The sequence below is a fragment of the Camelina sativa genome, chromosome 19, assembly GCF_000633955.1.
Source record: "Camelina sativa cultivar DH55 chromosome 19, Cs, whole genome shotgun sequence".
NCBI lineage: Eukaryota > Viridiplantae > Streptophyta > Magnoliopsida > Brassicales > Brassicaceae > Camelina > Camelina sativa.
The window spans coordinates 10,024,149-10,042,821 of NC_025703.1; the positions used below are offsets into that span (position 1 = coordinate 10,024,149).

General features: G+C 37.3%; 3 protein-coding genes across 4 annotated transcripts in view; all 3 read right to left on the reverse strand.

The window, feature by feature from the left end:
- Window positions 1–1,295, reverse strand: part of LOC104765816 (transcription factor bHLH113) — a 2,464-nt gene extending 1,169 nt beyond the window's left edge. Inside the window, exons 1-3 of the mRNA XM_010489593.2 lie at window positions 803–1,295; window positions 552–656; window positions 376–441 (exon numbers count right to left, since the gene is read on the reverse strand). Coding sequence (XP_010487895.1) covers window positions 376–441; window positions 552–656; window positions 803–1,168 — 537 coding nt within the window. The 5' untranslated portion in view covers window positions 1,169–1,295. The remainder of the gene's footprint in view (window positions 1–375; window positions 442–551; window positions 657–802) is intronic.
- On the reverse strand, window positions 2,448–3,136 carry LOC104765817 (LYR motif-containing protein At3g19508). The gene is made up of 2 exons (XM_010489594.2): window positions 2,890–3,136; window positions 2,448–2,797 (listed from the first exon to the last, which is right to left on the reverse strand). The coding sequence occupies exons 1-2, from the start codon at window positions 3,079–3,081 to the stop codon at window positions 2,744–2,746; spliced, it is 246 nt and encodes an 81-aa protein (XP_010487896.1). The 5' UTR covers window positions 3,082–3,136; the 3' UTR covers window positions 2,448–2,743.
- LOC104765818 (homeobox protein HAT3.1) lies at window positions 3,261–7,025 on the reverse strand. 2 transcript variants are annotated; one of them, XM_010489596.2, is made up of 9 exons: window positions 6,894–7,025; window positions 5,775–6,413; window positions 5,483–5,648; window positions 5,251–5,374; window positions 5,059–5,171; window positions 4,421–4,984; window positions 4,039–4,320; window positions 3,854–3,943; window positions 3,261–3,761 (listed from the first exon to the last, which is right to left on the reverse strand). In XM_010489596.2, the coding sequence occupies exons 2-9, from the start codon at window positions 6,407–6,409 to the stop codon at window positions 3,543–3,545; spliced, it is 2,193 nt and encodes a 730-aa protein (XP_010487898.1). In that variant the 5' UTR covers window positions 6,410–6,413; window positions 6,894–7,025; the 3' UTR covers window positions 3,261–3,542. The 2 variants fall into 2 exon arrangements, with proteins under 2 accessions (XP_010487898.1, XP_010487897.1); XM_010489595.2 differs by having other exon boundaries at window positions 5,775–6,520; window positions 6,894–7,015.

Genomic DNA, 18,673 nt, shown 5'->3' on the forward strand with positions numbered 1-18,673 from the left:
CCCCCCCCCCAAAAAAAAAAAAAAAGTACACATTTCATTAATGTAATCTGTAATGATGATGGTTAAATAATACTTTACTACTACTTAATACAAATATAATTCATTGATCAACAAGTTTCATTGTCTTTGATGTCTTTTTTGAAGTTCACATTGGATGCCAATTTATGCTACACTACCCCAAATCGCGACTTCTTAAGTTTCCCTTTTGGAAAACTCAATATCAATATAATACTCAATACTATTATAAAAAAAAACAAAATCTTTTCATTTCTTTGGTTTTTAATTAAAATGATTAGAAGAAAATTTAGAGGTCTTCCTTGCTTTTGCTTGAATTCACAAAATAATTGAAGAGCATCATTATGAAAGAAGAATCACCTTGCCGTATGGAGAAACCAACTGCTGCAACGCTGCGATTCTTTCCCCTAACCTTTCTTTCCTGACCTATTTTTTTATATTAACAACACACAAACACACAAATATGAGTAAGTTTATTTAAACATTATGGTTGAGAGAATTAAAAATGTAAGTCTTTTTAAATTATAATGCCACACCTTTACAGTTCCAAGTGATGATTTATCTTGATTTCGCTTGCATTTCTTACCCGGTTGGCGATTCTGATCCGGTTCATGCTCATTACCCGTTCCGGTTCTCTTCTTCTTCACAACACAAAACAAACAAATCATCTTTAATCTTTTTTATACAGAATAAAAAAAAAAAATCCAAAGAACAAAAATGTACAAGTCTTAACATGCAAATGCAACTATGAAAGAAACAAAAAAAAAATCAGAAAGGAGAGACTTACGTTTGATGGTTTAGTAGATTTATCAACAGTGCAAGCGTCTTTAAAGTTCTTGCAATCATCGATCTTAATGCATGAAGGGTCAAGAACAGGGACTCCGGAGGAGGGAAGAGAAGAAGGTTCCAAGAAAAGTGAGGCGTCGTCGTTTTGATAGCCTCCGCTAAAACAGAGCATTCTTGAACCAGTTTTGCCTGAGAATACAAAACCTAAGCTGTCTTCTCCACCATCGCCGCCACTACTACTCTCGCGTTGGTGGTCGGAAGAGCTGAGAACGCCATCCGAGAACATAAGAAGTTCGGAGAAGCTCGTGACTCCTTCAGCTTCCACCAAAGCTAGGTCGTCGTGATCTTCTGCGCTATTATCTCCCATCGTGACTTCTTTTTTTTCTTGATTTTCGTGGAAGAAGAAAAAAAAAAAAGAAGGAAAGAAACACAAGAGGAAGTGAGAAGAAACAGAAGAATTGTTTTGGTGAAATGTTTTCTCTCTTTACCTTTTTTAGGCTTTTATAACTTGTATAATTTCACTCAGGGCTGATGTATTTTTATAAATAAATAAAACAAACAATTATGAGTATTTTGAAAGAACACCTGTCTAAATTCTATGAAGGAAAAAAAATATGTAATTGTTTCTGAAATCAGATAAGTTATACTATTTATAATCAGTGGTTAAAAACAGTTTTATGACACTTGTATTGGATATATTTCTGTAAACATTTGAGTCGATATGCAGAAGCAGAACAAAAAAGCACTGATTAGAGCTGTTAAAATATTAACAATTTTAGTAGTTAAAGAGTGATGATTAGTGTTGATTGATAGTCGTAAAAAAGAGGGGTAGAAAGGGAATCAAAGAAAGTTGAAGAGAAGATTGAGTCAAAGCCACCTGGCCCGAGAAAACTGTAGTTTTTGATTTACTCGAAGCTCTCTCTCATGTTTCGTTTCTCACCTTTTTCTTTCTTAGTAACTGCTGCTTTTTTTCTTTTCTGAGTATTCTTCTTTCTTGAACTTACACAAAACAAGTAATAAATGTCACACACACACACATATTCGTATTTAAGTAGTATTAATTTTCGATCAAACCATATTACAAAACCATACAATGTTTGTTTTTAAATATTGCCATTATCATGTTTATTAGTACTAGTTATGAATTTATGAACATACAGACACTTAAACTAAACAAAGAAGAAAATTTACTAACTGACATGTACCAGGTTCGACACGTGCAGAGACTCTGCAAACACGTGTGTGGTAGGGAAGAAAAAAAAAAAACTGAAACTCCACGACTTGGCAAAACCAGTAAATAATAAAATACATAAGAGGAAAGGTCAAATTTTTGCCAAAAAAATGAACCAATCCAACTTTGTGTTTTTTTTCTTCTTCTTTTTAACTCCAGAAGCAAAAACAATCGTAAAAGACTTTGTTTTTTGGTTAGGTTGGTTTCATATAAGATTTTTAGAGTTCCGACAATGACCTAAAACTCTTAGGGCGTTAGACTACTAACTATATGTAATTGATTTGTCCCTTTGCTATTGCTACATATATATTAGTTGTACCCAAACAATCCCTACTCTTTTGCTCGTTATTACTTCACACTGCCACAGCTCCTTTGATGTGTGTGATGAGTTTCTTTCATAACCAAAAGATAAAGATTTAAGGATTGGGATGTTTCACACTCTTAAGAATGTAAAACATTTTTATTCAGGTTCATGGAAACAAACAAGAAGCTACTCAAACAAGACAAATGACCAATTCAAGCAGTCAAACACACATAAAAGTCAAGACAACAAAACGGAAAGACAAAGACACATGACCAACCTCTGTTCTTGATATAGCTATTAGAGTATAGATAAGACTTGAGTTCAAAAGTAGAATAACTGATAGTACCCATTTAACAAATCGTCCAAGCCTTCTCAGGGACATAACGTCGAACACATTGTGTGCGTCATCATTCAAAACAAATCTCCTTCAGCTTCTTCCCCGCGGATTCGTCAATGGAATACTGCAAACGATTTAAAAACGGATCATTAGCGCAAAGGGTACCTAGAACTAGAATAGTATACGTTTTTGAAAGAAACCCAGAATCTTTGTTACCTTCTTGAGTACCCAAAGTGAGTGATTGTAAGCTCGTTGGAAGAGTTCGTCGAGGGATGTTTCGCTTTGGTCGACCTCACGGTAATTAACGAAGTTCTCCCTGGCGTACTTGGCGTAATACGGCCTCGTGTCCGCCGGTAAAAGCCTCACTAGCCTCAAAACGCCGCCGTATACTCTCAGCACCTTCTTCATTTTCCTCTACCTTCTGCTACACGCAACAAGTCCCGGACTAGACTACTACTAGTACTGTGTGTGTGTCATAAACATTCATGGGCTTTTTATGGGCCTCATGTATTAATATCATTAAAACCCAGCAATTTCTGACCGGTTTAATTCATGGTTTTAATCCGGTTAAACGAGAGCACCTCCTCTATCGATTACACAAAACCTTTCATAATCATAAACATAAGTCTTTGAAACTTATTTAACTGTTAAAAATAAAAATGAACCTATCCCTCTCATTTTGAAGAAATCTTTCTTTCTTTTGCCTCAAATTCGAGGTCTTCCGATTCACAAAGAACCCCAAAAACATGTTGTAACAAACTGAACAAACCCGATGCTTTTATGTCTTCATATCTTGGGGGGTTTTTGGGAGTATGTGTTCATGTATGTCCATGCATTAGATATAAACCGTCTTGATTGGAGTCTAAAGTCTATCTTCTCCTTCTTTTCCGGGATCCAGGATTGGTTGATTCCGATGCTACACTTTTGTTCCCTGCAACTGACTCGGTTTCCATAGAAGTTTGTTTGCTACTTCCAGCAACAGATCTCCCACATTCACCTTCCTTACCCGTTTTTGACTTTTCGACAGCTTCCTCTGAAACTACAGGTTTGCTTTTTACATAGCGCCTATGCTTAAACCAGTTACTAACCTACAGAAGATATAACCAGCTCTTACCAGAGATAAAACAGGTCGACTAAAAGGGAGAAAGCAAAAAAAAATTCACTAGAAGAAACTTCTTACTTGCATAATTGTCATTTGTAGCTCTTTGGCTAAGCTCTCCTTCGTTGCTTTGTCTGGATATTGATTCTCTTGGAAGGATATGTATAATCTCTGCATAAAAGAAGAATCCTTTTTAACTCAATAGCTTTTTCATAATAATTTAAAATTGACGCCTTTAAGCATCAAGACAGCTATATATATATTACCTGAGTTTTGGGATCTGTCTGTTTATATGCTATAGAGCTGCTTTTTTCACCAGAACAACCATTTTCTCCAGGACCTTGTTGTGGCACTTCTAAAGTATCCTTTTCATCTGCCCTTTTCGACTTTCGTCTAGGTTTCTTAGAAGTATGATCTTCTGCATTTGCAGATTGTTTTAGAGACACAGTGTCACCTTCATCTCCTGACTCGGAATCTTCTTTTCCCATTATCGCAGTTTTATAATCATCATCATCACTTGAGGAAGATGGAACATTCTCATATTCCTCCTGCACATACCATGCAATAGAAGATAGAAATCATTCAGAGTTTTTTTCCAAAAACCAAATAGAAGTTCAACTTATCAAGAAAATGAGAGAATACACTCACATCATACAACTTTTTGTAATCTAGCCTTTCAACATTCCTCCTTCTGGGAACACCGGCAAGACCATCATCAAGCACAGCATCTGACTCTGAAATGGAATCATACGGGAGCTGAGGTTTCTTTCTGCCAGGATCCTCAAGTGGTGTAGCTTCATCTTGCTGATTAGACTCATTTCCTTTGAATGATGTTTCAATATCCTCAGAGTCTGATGTGCAATCAGAATTTGAACTTTCTTGTATTTCATCTTCATCACGAGTCGGAGCTTCAGGATCATAGTCATCATCCTCAGAATCGTCGGATGGAAGGGCCATTATATCCGCCATTATATCTTTCCCTTCTTTAAATGACTCGATCATTTCGTCAGATGCAGATGTGAAATCAGATTCATCAGAACTACCATCTTCGTTCTCAGACTCGTCACTGTCCTCACTGTTATCTTCATCATTTTCATTATCATTCAAACCATCTGGATCATACTCTTCATCATCAGAATCATCTGACGGAAGATCACAATTCAGATTTTGATCTCCACCAGCCAACGCTGCTGCTGCCTCAGGAAATATTTTCTACACAAAAACTCAAGTCAGGTGTCTAGTTGTGTATCTTCTCCTTTTTTAACAATAAAAATCGACATACATACCTCCCAACTGTCGCTGACCGAAAGTTTTGTCCCTAAAGAATCATTAAGCAAGTCCAAGCTGTCATCTTTGCAATCACATCCGGGGCATAGCCAACTCTCATCATCCGGAGGAACTACAAATAATAAAACCATCATGTCACTTATAAACACCAGAAAAGAACTGCTTTAAAAAACTAGGCCAGAGATTATTACTATCATCTTTCCGCAAAGGTGGTTCAAGACAGTATTGGTGAAAGCCTCGGTCGCAAAACCCGTCACATAGTATGATATCATTATCAACAGACAAGTCCTTTGAACCACATTTTGCACAGAAGATCTGCGATTGATTATTGCTTGTATTATCAATACTTTAACAGACACAAACTGCTTCGATCAGGAAAAAACATGGGAGTAAAGCTTGAGTTGCGGAATAGTTTTCACTTACATCGTCGCTTGAAATCGCTCCATGAGAATCAAATAAAGACTCTGGAAGGCTTCCTTCAGCACAGAGTGTGTCCAGGTGCTGAAAAAGATCTCTAATTTTAACCTTGCGTTGCAGAATTTCCTTTGTGGCTCGTTCAAGCTCTTTCTCCGGCCTTAGCTTTTCCAGACTACAAAAACATATAACCAACAATACTGAGTGAAATCACAAAGAAATCTCACAGACAATACCCATGCCACTAGCATAACACATGAATAAGGCAAAAACAAAATAAAAATTTCATCAAGAGACAGACCTTGAACCTCTCCAGCCTTCTAAAGAATAGGCATCAATTAGGTTTTGCTCGTAGTTGATCCGTTTTAGCAAGTATCGAAGTTTCTTTTTGATTCTTGTGTACTCATCATCTTCTCTAACTTCTCCCTTCTTCGTAGTCTTCTTCCTTTTCCTTGGTATACTACCTACAGGTGTATTATTAGCAGCAGCCGAAGATGATCCAGCAGCAGCATCTTTAGATCTCTGAGCACTCTTGTGACTTGAAAACAAAACATTCCTTTCACCACCTCCTCCTAACCTCTTCGAACTCTTAGATGACCTGGACCGCTGGATTTCAAATTGTCCACGGCAAGGAAGACCGATAACAAGCTCACGATACGACCCAGAAAACTTGGTTTTGGTATTAGATCTCTTCTTCCCGGTTTGAGGGGTTGGTGTCTGTACTTCCTTCCCCTTTCCATTTCCCCTAACTCCGTTTGCATCATTTGGCATTTGACTCCCTGCCTCAGATGGTTTTAGAGGTACAGAGGCATTGCCTTGTTCAGATACATTGTCAACAGTTGGATCCTTAACCTCACCTCCGCTATCTACATTTATCTGCTTCAAACCAGATGCGCTACTCCTAGTTACCCGTTTAAAAGCTGCTGCTCCATTCATTTTTCTACAACCAACCTAAGTTTATTCAGCATTCCTCGAAGATTAAAGCAATCAGGGCGTTTCTAAATCAGCAAAGGACGGTTTTAATATATACACTTGGAGATTCCTATACTGAAAAACATAGAAGCGAAACACGTACATTATTAGATCAGAATCAATATGAGCAAAAACAACACAAGAATTAACCCACAAAAGAAAAAATGGCAGCTTTTGTAAATGTTTGAGTTTCCTAAGTCATATAAAGCTACTAACTCAGGGGTGGTTAACAGAGATCTTAAACAAAGACATAAGACAGAAAAACAGATCGACCCCTTGATAAACTAATCTTAGCTAAAACGAGGTTAGATTTGGGTATTTGATTCCAAAGAACCCTATTGCTAACTGCTAAGCTGAGTATTGAAATTTTCTACGCAATAAGAAAACAACCCCAGAAACTAAAATGTCAGGTTCTTCCTTCGATCTCTCTCTCCGCCAAAAATTTTACCTTTTTCCCTCGCCCGCGAAATGTCCCGCGAGATTTTTCGAGAAGAAAGAAACTCGATGGGCGTGAATTGAGAAGAAGAAGATGAAGAAGGAGAAGAAGAAGAAGAAGAAGAGCCTCTCTCTCAGATAAAGGGGGCGGACAGAGAAACCTTGCAAGGCTTGGGACTCATTTATGGATTACATTCTTAATGGATCTACTTATGAGGCCCATTCGTACCAATGTCGTGGTTAGCATTTACCATTCATTTCTTTATGGAATCGGAATAGTTAACCAACTTATCTTGACTAAGAAGAAATGATATCCGCGAACCAAAATTTTATTTGGTAAATTCTATATTTACCAATATGGGACTGAGTGATCATCAACTACTGTTAATCTTGGTCGGAAAATACTTGGCTCTTTGTTTTTCAAGAACCGGCAAAATAAGTGTCATTAAAAATCCTTACAAAATAAAAGTGTCAGATGGCCTCACCACCACCATATAGATTCCCTCAAATCCCTTGATCACAACCTGATGACGATTGACGGGCCTTCTTTGCATTCACGTCATTACTGGCTCCATCTGCAGGCCGTTTTCCTCTGTGGTCGTAAAAGGTGTCCTAGATAAAGGAAGGCGTCTCTGCCTGCAAAACCATCACATACATGATGATATGACATCAATCATATAAAACTAACACAACTGTTGACCCACTCCCTTTGCTCATTTCTAGACTAGGAATAATGATGATTGGCCTAACCTTTTTGATTAAGTCGGTTATATGTCTTTCCTCTGGGTTCTCCTCGTGTTCTTCAGTTTCTTTCTCTTTCTCTTTCTCATCTATATCTACGATGAAAAAATCAGAGAGAAGGTGCATCGGCTTAGGAGTAGCCTTAACATATTTTCCTCTTTTAGGACCTGCACCCACAACCATGTACATGGTCGCTAGCGAAACCCTAACACATCCATTGTCAGCAACTGTTAAGGTATAAAGAAACACAACACACTTATTCACACTTGAAACGCGCCAAGCCAACGCTTCTCTATTCAATTTTATTAACAAAATTTATCTTTTACAAGGATACAATTTTGTCTCGGCCCTTATTCAACCTATTCTACCCAATAGGATTGATCCCGACTAAGAATGAATTTAAGACTTTCTCCTTTCTATCTAACACAACATCTTGTGTAGATCTAAGAGAAGAAAACCAACCCTCTCTCTTTTTATCTATAAGAGAAGAAAACCAACCCTCTCTCTTTTTTATCTAAACTCTCACCAATGTAGATCTAAGAGAAAGAAAAACAATTCTCTGCGCACTTAATCACCTCTCTGATTAACGTCACAAAGAACTGAGAACACACTTTCTAAGCCTTATTTTTCTGGCTTCAAAGTTTACAACTGTATCAATATTCTATAGTGCTCAAATTGACTCGTGGCCTACTCCTAGAATATATATACACGACTTGAGAATCCCTAGAAGGTGAATCTCCAAGTATCAATGGATAAGGAAACTGTTTCCTCTCAAGCTTATCTTTTCCTTATTTGTTGTAGAGAATATTCTTCATATTTCCAAGGATAAGGAAACTTCTTGCTGCTCAAGCTTATCCTTTCCTTATTTGTTGTGGAGAATATTCTTCATATCTCCTTATATCTCCAAGAGCAATCTCGTCTCTATCTTTAATGTCAAGTCATCAACTTTTCTCGACACATCATCACATCCACTCATGTCTTGCCACGCCAGCTCACACATCCATCTCAGCAACTCGGACGTCTGTGATCTAATGCAGCTTCCTGATTGGCACAACGCTCTGTTCGGTACAACGACTTGTTCTTCACAGCGAGTTGTTCCAGAATCTGCATTTACAATCTCCCCCTTTTTGACTGAGTTTGATACTCAAGCATCTCTCTGGTTCAACCTGAAAAGACACTCCAACAAACACAAGCCAAAAACAGAACAAACAACAACTAGACAAACCAACAGTCATTATCTAGTAAAATTAATCAACAGCTTGTTCAAACAAAACTATGATTAAGAACCTAACAATCAGAAACCCCAGCGGGCCGCAGCGGAAACCATGTTCTTAATAGCTCTCTAATCAGACTTAATCAATTGGCATATTTTCAATCATTAACAACCTAAGATCAATAACCACCATCAACCAAAGATCAACCAATTAATCAATTAAGTCTCCCCCATAAATAATGATTCTCCACCTAAACCGTAACTACAAGGATTCTCCCCCATAAGTACAGAACTCCTTATCATTAGGCGTTGCTTAGAATTATATCAAAAACCAGAACCAAAATCATTCTCCCCCAGCTTGAGTGATCTTCTAGGTCAAAAACAGACATATGTATCACAACAATATACTGAGTTATGGAAATCACTTACCTGCTAACAGTGCTTCGCATCCTTAGGTACTATGATGATCAGTCTCGTCGCCTATTGAAACAGCTTCATGTTTGTAGGTATTTTGACTCTCCTTGCAACCACAACTGGATGTTGGTAATAGGACGCTGATAGTCGAGAATTCGAACAGCAAATAGCTCTTTGATCAAATCACAGTGTGAATGTGACCATACACAAGCTTGGCAGGAAAAAAATAGCACCTTGTGTATCATGTTCTACACTTTCAAACCTCTGCTTCATTGTAATAACCTTCATTCTTGCATCTAAACCAGTTTCTTTGAATGATTCTACATAGAGTTTTGTTGCCCTTACATGTCTAATACCAACCTAGCCATTTACTCCACCATAATCAAACAGAGAGTTGATTGTACATGTGAGACTCCAAATGCATAGCTCCTCACAAGAACATTCACTATCTTGATCAAACCTCTGACAGTTGACAGATTAGCACACAAAACTCATATACCTTTGATTATGTAAGGCTTAATCTCAGGCCCAGTTTTTCAGCAGTCCAGCAGCTTTAAACATCCTCATACATCATCATTGGAACCAAACACAAATGTTTGTTCTTCAATGGATGTATCTCAATCCTAAAACAGAGTATCACACACCTCTGTTTTCATTATAGATAACATGTCTCATCACAATCATATGCACCTATAGATCATCAAGGGTGAGGTGATCTCCCATCACTCTTTTGCTGACTCCACGAGACTGAAGTATCAACACACTTCTACAGATTCTCTCCTAACTCAAGAGGATGTATTCTTGGGGATACAGATGATACTGCACACGTCAAACAACTGTTGGGACATAGACACTTGCTTCGTAGCACAATCCATCTTATGGTAACAGTCCCTTGCATCAAAAAATTGATCAAGGATGAAACTCAAATGAACAACCACCTGTTGTACATACATGATAGTCATATAACAACTTGCGAGCACAGTCTTCTGTCTAGGAACTCTCATCAGCCTCCAATACATGTAGCTCCATTCCTTCGTATCATGGAACTAACACTATACTCATATATCGATACAAACTGAGTATTAGTCTTTCGAATCGTCCTCAGACGCATGATGACTCAACAACAATCCTCTAAAGCACTTTCACTACTTGAACCAGGTTGTGAGTTTCAGTAACAGCTACTTCCAATCTTTCAGTACTCATGGGACACTTATTTTCACCCAAATAATTAGATGAACACGCAGCTCCTTGATCCTACTTCCATGATCAATCCATCGTTCAAGATGTCAGACCCTTGATCAATTGCTACTCTCTGGATTTTACCACTTAGAGAATCATGATCATTCTTGTGAGCTGAAACAAATGAGCTTAAACCTGAAACACTTAATACACATTAGTGCACACATGCTGAAAACATACAAGCATTCTTTATCAACAATATCTACAATCAGCCTCGTGTTCTAGACATCAATCATCTGAGTTTACATACACAACATTGATTTTACAACACATTTTTCCTTTTTACCCATTTACACATGATCTCAGACTTCCAAACATAGTTAAAAACACAAGAAGTGAGGATACCAGAAAAGCAATAGACCATCAAGAGCACTATTATATTAATTTTTACTTCTTAAAGCAAGAGGTTTTCATACCTTGAGATATGTTTTGTGATGTGTGCCAACCACTTGTTCAGGACTTCACCAGAAACTACCACAACCTTTTGTGAATCTTCAAAGAACAGCTCTATGATCAGTGGCTAGTCTTTCGCTCTGGCATGCCTTTGATTCTCATGGTTCACCATCAACGTGAAGTAGGCAGCTAAAATTTTCCTTTGGAGATTGCATTGACAGGAGTGTATCAAGTCATTTTTTTTTTTTTTTTTTTTTGACTTTGCATGATACACTACCTTAGAGCTTAGATCCAACAGACATGAATGATCTTCAAAGTTAATGATATGAACGATCTTCTGCTGAATCTCCTGATTTCTATCAGCGATATCACTTGACTTCTCAACCTTGGATATTTGTGCAATCCCTTGTTATTATTCTTCAGGGCTCTGCTGCAGAGGTACCAGCCACATTTTTTTTTTAAAACTTACAAACCACTGATACTTCTTTCAGAATGGAATGCATAATAATGCCTCTCCTCAACTCTTTGACCTCCTAATTCACGAAAACGTTTTATGAGATCCCCAATATGAATTGGCATGACAGGCAGATGTTTTCCACTAACTCTTGCTTAGACAGAGTGCTGATCTTTTATACATTCTAGGAATTTCATGGCATGTTCTGATGCATGTCCCTGTATCTGATGAACACAACTCACCTAACATATTAGTCTCACAAACACCAACGACTTTTCTCAGAAACATGTGTTGATCAAAGTCTAATGGTTTTGTAAACAAATCAGCAATTTGCAAATCAGTGCTCTAATGTTCTATTACTATCAGTTTCTCAACAACTACTCTATGAATAAACTGATATTCAGGGTCCTATAATTTAATTTTAGTATCTAATACATGATTTTCAACAATATTAGCAAACAAACAATTATCACACAAAAATTGAAGCATGGTCTAAGAATGTATTGTACGTTGTTCTCAATTATTTGATCCTCATCAGGTGACTAAACCAGGTTCCCAAGGCATTAACCTTAGATTCAACAATTGAACAAAGTACCTTAACAAGCTTCTGAGCGTAGCAGAAGATCAGCTTTGTTCCCAAAAGGCAATAGCCACGAGATCCTTCACAGTGATTCAGAGAGCGATATCTCTTCAAGTTTCTACTAGCTCCTTTCGTCAAGATCAACCATGTGTTGCATGTGCCTTTGAAATACTTGAAAATTCTTTCAGCAGCTTGCATGTGTGATACTTTACAATTGTCACTAAAACACTCAAAGCTTGCAATAACATAACAGATGACTGGTTTGCTGGTACAACACATCTTCAGACGACTAATCAGTCCACCGTGCCAAATACCATTTACACAATCTCTTGAATCATCTTCTAAGATAGAACATTTCCAACTCCCATGGGTGTGGCTTCATCTTCACTTCTTTGTAACTCTCATACACTGATCAAACCTTTGGCATACTCGCATTGGTATATGAATACCTGAAAACCTTGCAGCTGCTCCAAGTAAATAGTCTTATGAAAGAAGTCATTCCTAGCAATACTGCTAACATCCATCTGATACATCATGAAGTTATGCACACGGACAATACCTATTAGGTTTCTGATTACCTCGTGTTGAAGTGCAGGTGTTGCATCTAGCAAACTCTCCTTAGAGCTTTGTATGACCACTCATGCCTTGTTCTCTACAACTTGTCCACGTTTGTCTATTCTGTTCTTGAAGACCCACAGACAATTGACTTCGTTCAGCACAATGATTTTATCAGCAAGAGTATGACCTACAACGACGTCTATCGACCTAGGTGCCACCTCTATAGCTTCGCCCGTCTGAGATATATTACATTGTTGCAGTTTGAATCCATTTGCAAAGCTCTGACTTGCCACACCATTAATCTGCCTCTGAACAACTCTGTGTAGTAGCAGCAGACACAACTACTCTGCCCTCCTGAATTCTTCCAGCAGCTTCTTGATGGATGTGATTCTCAATGTTTCCTGACTGCTGCAGTTTACACTTAACAACAACTAGTTAAAGCACTCCTTCTGAGATCATGTATCTAGGCATCATCGAACACTACTGATTGAGCTCTTTTGCTTGTGGATTGGACGACTTCCATATATAACTATTATTCGAGTGCTGACCTTCGACTTGAATATTGTGGCGCTCATCAACCGCCTGACATCCTTTCTCAGTGAAGGTAACCTCTAACTCCTCATCACACACCCAACTGCTGCTATTCAGATTGGTTTTTACACCATTGAAAAGGTAGACAAATTCCAAAGTGGGCTGATCTTTACAACGAGATTTACCTTTGCCTCTAATTTTACCTTCAGCTTCATCTTCAAAAGTGACCATGTTAACTAAGCCTTCTTCAAAGTTGTGTAGCCTTCCTTGATTCACAGTCATGTGCCTTGAGCAACCACTATCAAAGAACCAGTGCTTGAGCACAATAGTCTGTCGATCATCAACAGTGTGCGCAACATAATAGGTCATGGCACACTTCTTGATGTTTACTCGCCCATATCTTCAAACATCATTGTAACACTCCTTCAGATGTGTGAGTGGTATAGTACAATCCAGACACCTGAAACAAGCAGCTTTGTGGAGGCTCTGACTTGTATAGTAACAATGACATGGTCTTTTGTTCAGATCTTCGACACTCCACAATACCAACAACGACGCAGTTTCCCTCTCAGGTTGTTCACAACAATCGTCTGTTTAGTCTGATGCAAGTTGAACTCAGACACCCATTTGACAGCATCACATCCATTTTGCAGCACTTCTGTTCCATAACCTATGTATGAAATCTTCTGACCATTCAAAGATCCATTAACTACACTCGTGACACCGCTTGAGTTTCCTCCATGGTTCCTTATACCACAATTTGCAATCATAGTACCTTTGTGAGTGATCAGCCCCCTGCACAGATCTTTTACTCCTTTATTGAGGTTCTTGTTATTCCTTAGCTGATCCTCAAGGCGTTGTCTCAACAAAGCCGAAATGACTTTTTCTTCAGACAACAATTTCTCAAGAGTGAAGACTCTACAAAGTAGCTATTCCTTCTCAGACACCAGATCATAATTCTCCTTCTTCTGCAGAATCAGATCCTTAGACAGAGCGATGACTTGTTTCTCAACAGATAAGCCACCCACATCAACCTTAGGCTTCAAAACAGACTTCTGATTCTCATCATCTTCTTTGGTTGAATCAATATCACTCCATGTCAGAAAAGGTTTCGTATGACCACAACCTTGACAGTTATAACACTTCAACACGCTTCTTCTTTCAAGTGCAGAACATTCTGATTGGAAGTGTCCATAACCTTGATAATCAGAACTCTGAGATTCTTTCTCTGCACCAGATATGGATGATGAAGATTGATACTGACGTTGTACACCCTTCATCCTTCTGAATTGCTTCTTACTCAGTACTTCCTCATTACCTTAAACAGACGTCTGAGTTTCTACAGTCTTCAGAGTGAATGATTCCTCAGCCTTCTGATCATTCTTTCTCATCTGCAGTTCATCTGTTTGAACTAATTTCACACACAGATCAACCTTCTGTTCACCAGAACTTAAAACACATTTACCATCAGATTTGTGAGAAAGATATCCATGTGATAAGCTTCTGAGAAATTCCTTGACAAACCTCTTATCCTTGTATACATTCTTCACCCTTCTGGTTTCCTTAGAGAAGGCTTCTAAAAGATCCCAAGCTTCTTTCACCGACATACACTCTTGCACCATCGCGAACAGATCCATCAACAAGCAGCTGAAAATAGTAGATAGCGCTTCAGCGTTCTGTTTTCCCTTTAACTTCTCCTCACCCGTCCACAACTTATAGGGCTTTATTACAGTTTCTCCTCTGATGTTCGTAAATGTTGGAAGTGACCATCCATCTTTAACAGCGAACCAGGCTTTCATATCACGACTTTGTATCATTTGTCTGATCTGTGCTTTCCAATCATCATAATGCTCAGCGTCAAGCATCAACGGATTGTTCTCATCAACGAAATGTTGTGGATTCTCCATACCTCGTCTCAAGATCTCACATGTTGAAAAGATAAACAATTCTTTTATCAGGCGTCTGCTCTGCTACCAATTGTTAAGGTATAGAGAAATACAACACACTGATTCACACTTGGAACGCGCCAAGCCAACGCTTCTCTATTCAATCTTATTAACAAAATTTATCTTTTACAAGGATACAATTTTGTCTCGGCCCTTACTCAACCTATTCTACCCAATAGGATTGATCCCGACTAAGAATGAATCTAAGACTTTCTCTTTTCTATCTAACACAACACCCTGTGTAGATCTAAGAGAAGAAAACCAACCCTCTCTCTTTTTATCTATAAGAGAAGAAAACCAACCCTCTCTCTTTTTTATCTAAACTCTCACCAGTGTAGATCTAAGAGAAAGAAAAACAATTCTCTGCACACTTAATCACCTCCCTGATTAACGTCACAGGGGACTGGGAACACACCTTCTAAGCCTTATTTTTTTGGCTTCGAAGTTTACAACTGTATCAATATTCTAGAGTGCTCAAATTGGCTCATGGCCTACTCCTAGAATATATAAACACGACTTGAGAATCCCTAGAAGGCGAATCTCCAAGTATCAATGGATAAGGAAACTGTTTGCTCTCAAGCTTATCTTTTCCTTATTTGTTGTAGAGAATATTCTTCATATTTTCAAGGATAAGGAAACTTCTTGCTGCTGAAATCCTTTCCTTATTTGTTGTGGAGAATATTCTTCATATTTTCAAGGATAAGGAAACTTCTTGCTGCTGAAATCCTTTCCTTATTTGTTGTGGAGAATATTCTTCATATCTCCTTATATCTCCAAGAGCAATCTCGTCTCTATCTTCAATTTCAAGTCATCAACTTTTCTCGACACATCATCACATCCACTCATGTCTTGCCATGTCAGCTCACACATCCATCTTAGCAACTCAGACGTTTGTGATCTAATGTAGCTTCCTGATTGGCACAACGCTCCATTCGGTACAACGACTTGTTCTTCACAGCGAGTTGTTCCAGAATTTGCATTTACAGCAACTTCAGTAGCGTTGCTCATTTTACATAAAGCAACAACTTCGTTGTCGTAGAACTCAACTCCCTTTATTATCATTGCATGATATGAGATAAAACCGGAGGTCTCTGGTCCACCATGATAAATCCACTAGCCTTTTTTCCATAACCCGTGAAACACAATTAAAGTTGTTCCTACTGGTTGATCTTGCACCAGCTGTAATGCCTCCTCCAATGAATCGGTTTTCCGCAGACCCTTTATCTTCCTTTTTTTCATCTGGGGATCATCTGCATTTGGAGGCTCCCAATCGTTACAGTCAAATTCTTTACATATTTCTTTTATATGTAACAAGGCATCTTCAATCGTATTTCCGTAACATATGTGTCCTTTCATAGCACTATCATCTTCTCCAAGAAATTCAGGACGGCAGAAAGAGGAAAGGTACCACAGACAGAGAGGAATATACTCTTGCTCCCAACCCCGGAGGATCCTCATAGCACTAACTAAATCACCTGAAGCATAGGTCCAACAAAAGATGTGGTGGAGTTGGTCCCTAACATAACCTAGGATGTCATGATTCCATGACTTTTCCGTCAGGAATTTAAAGAATTTCTGCCAACAACAATAACAAAAAAAATTGTAAACCGAGATAATTTCCAAAAAGATCTAGGTAAAGAGACTCAAATTTAAATAATTCCTTAAAACATTAGTATTTAGAACATTACCGATTGGCTTATCATCCGGAAGAGGCAAGCAACTTCAGAATCATAACTCTCATGTAAAGAAAAGCGACCTACTGGAGACGTATCTTTTGCTTGTTGAAATCCTGATAAACCTAGAAGCCGTTGAACATGTTCCTCATCTTCTAATTCGAAGAAATGCTTCTGTATTACATTCCCGTGGGCTTGCAATTGCATTATCAGAAATTTTCATTTTTACATCTTATTCTATAAGAATTATTTCTCAATGATAAACAAAACTTGCAAAATAAAAATGACTCCACTTAATATGTGCTAGCTATCAGCCTCAATACCCACTCCAGTTGATTTAGCTGAATATTTTTTTACTTGATATTATCAATAGAATCAAAAGTTATAAACGCCATACAAGTCTATTTCATTGTTTATAATAAAATCAAATAAAATAGAGAAAACTAGAAACAACAAAAGAGAAAAGACTCTCACCTTATCTATGATTTAGTGTAAGACCTTTACACGGATTTGATCATCAGTAGTAAGAGTGGCCTCAGTATTTACCAGTGTCTAGACATTGTACTAGGACATCAATTATGTCACATCCAAACTCAGGGTTATCTTTGCAGAACATTGAAAGCTTGCGGATGGCTTGAACAATGCAGTTCAAGATGCTGCTACACCAAAAGGTAAAAAGTAAAACACAAGTAGCCACTCAATTATCATCAAGACCAACATAATATATCTAAGACTTTTTAAGCACACCGCAACCCGCAGTCTGTAAATTAGGCACTTATGTTATGCTTTCTATGATAAACTGAGTAAACTTACAGATAACAAAGTATCTACCATAAGACTGGAATACCGATTTTACTACTAATATTCTCAAAGTAGCATCAACAGTGTAAGATGAATGCAGAAGAAATCAAATTACCAATTTTGTCCTGCTGAAATAATGACATAAAGATACTATACCTCAACATTTCCCACTTGTCCGACTGTTGGTGAGCTCATCCACAACATCAAGCTGCTCCTGTTGACCTATTTGCATGCGTCATATAAATCCAAGTCAGATGGTGAAAACTAAATATGTAGATCGACCTGCACAACTAACAATACTCAGAGCCGTGCAGCAGTTATAAAAAAAGAAGCGACCGCTTGTGGCATCCAATTTTTTTTTAAATAAAGGCATATAATTTAGTTATGTCATGTAGTTTATTCCTAACAAAAATATATAACTATAAAATTGTGGGTTCATAAACTTTTCTTATAAGTTACATCGTTAGAAACAAAATATGGATTTTTACAATCTAATTTTAAACATAGGCTCATTATATTAATTAATTAAACAATTAAGATTACAAATTCATTTCCGATAGCTTTTTATTTCGTCGTTAAGATTTTTTCATCTTTTGATTCTATGGTAACATAGTGACAAATTTTTCTTTCACACTCTTTTCACCAAATTAGTTATATCAAATTAAAATTAGTTTTTTATCTACTATCTCTATTTCCTCTATTCTTTTAATAATTGAAGTAATTAAATCATATTATGTTAATGTTTAAAAAGTAATATTTCGTTTCAGTTTGTCTCTTTATTTTTTTTGTTATATGACACTATGGTTAATTTTTACAAACATTTTTATTTTGTATAATTTAAAGAGAGGCATTTTATTTTTGTTCACTTCTTATAATTATTGATTTTCGCACGGCTCTGACAATACTGACAAAATGTTAAATAAAGGAGATAATTTTCACAAAGTCTTTCCGGTATAATTTGATCGAGGGTCACTATAACTGATTAATAGCCAATCATATAAAATTTTGTTCAAAATTTGCTCTAAATTAGAACAATAAAAAATATATATATATTGATAGATGACAATACGAAATTATGATGAAAAAACTTATTATTGTGGTCGGTTTATAAACATAGACGATCATACAAAATTAATTTTTAATAAATGGTTGGTGGTATAGGAGAAAAAGTATCTTCCAGAAGCTAGTTTACTTCAAGAATGTGAATTTGTTAGTTGCATAATCATTTTTATCTCTTGTCGGCATTAGTT

Coding starts and splice junctions, on each gene's coding strand:
- LOC104765818 (XM_010489596.2), bottom strand. CDS start 6,409: ATGAATGGAGCAGCAGCTTTTAAACGGGTAACTAGGAGTAGCGCATCT. Junction 5,375..5,482: donor GAGCGATTTCAAGCGACGAT/GTAAGTGAAAAC, acceptor AATCAATCGCAG/ATCTTCTGTGCAAAATGTGG. Junction 3,944..4,038: donor AGACAGATCCCAAAACTCAG/GTAATATATATA, acceptor TCTTTTATGCAG/AGATTATACATATCCTTCCA.
- LOC104765817 (XM_010489594.2), bottom strand. CDS start 3,081: ATGAAGAAGGTGCTGAGAGTATACGGCGGCGTTTTGAGGCTAGTGAGG. Junction 2,798..2,889: donor CACTTTGGGTACTCAAGAAG/GTAACAAAGATT, acceptor AATCGTTTGCAG/TATTCCATTGACGAATCCGC.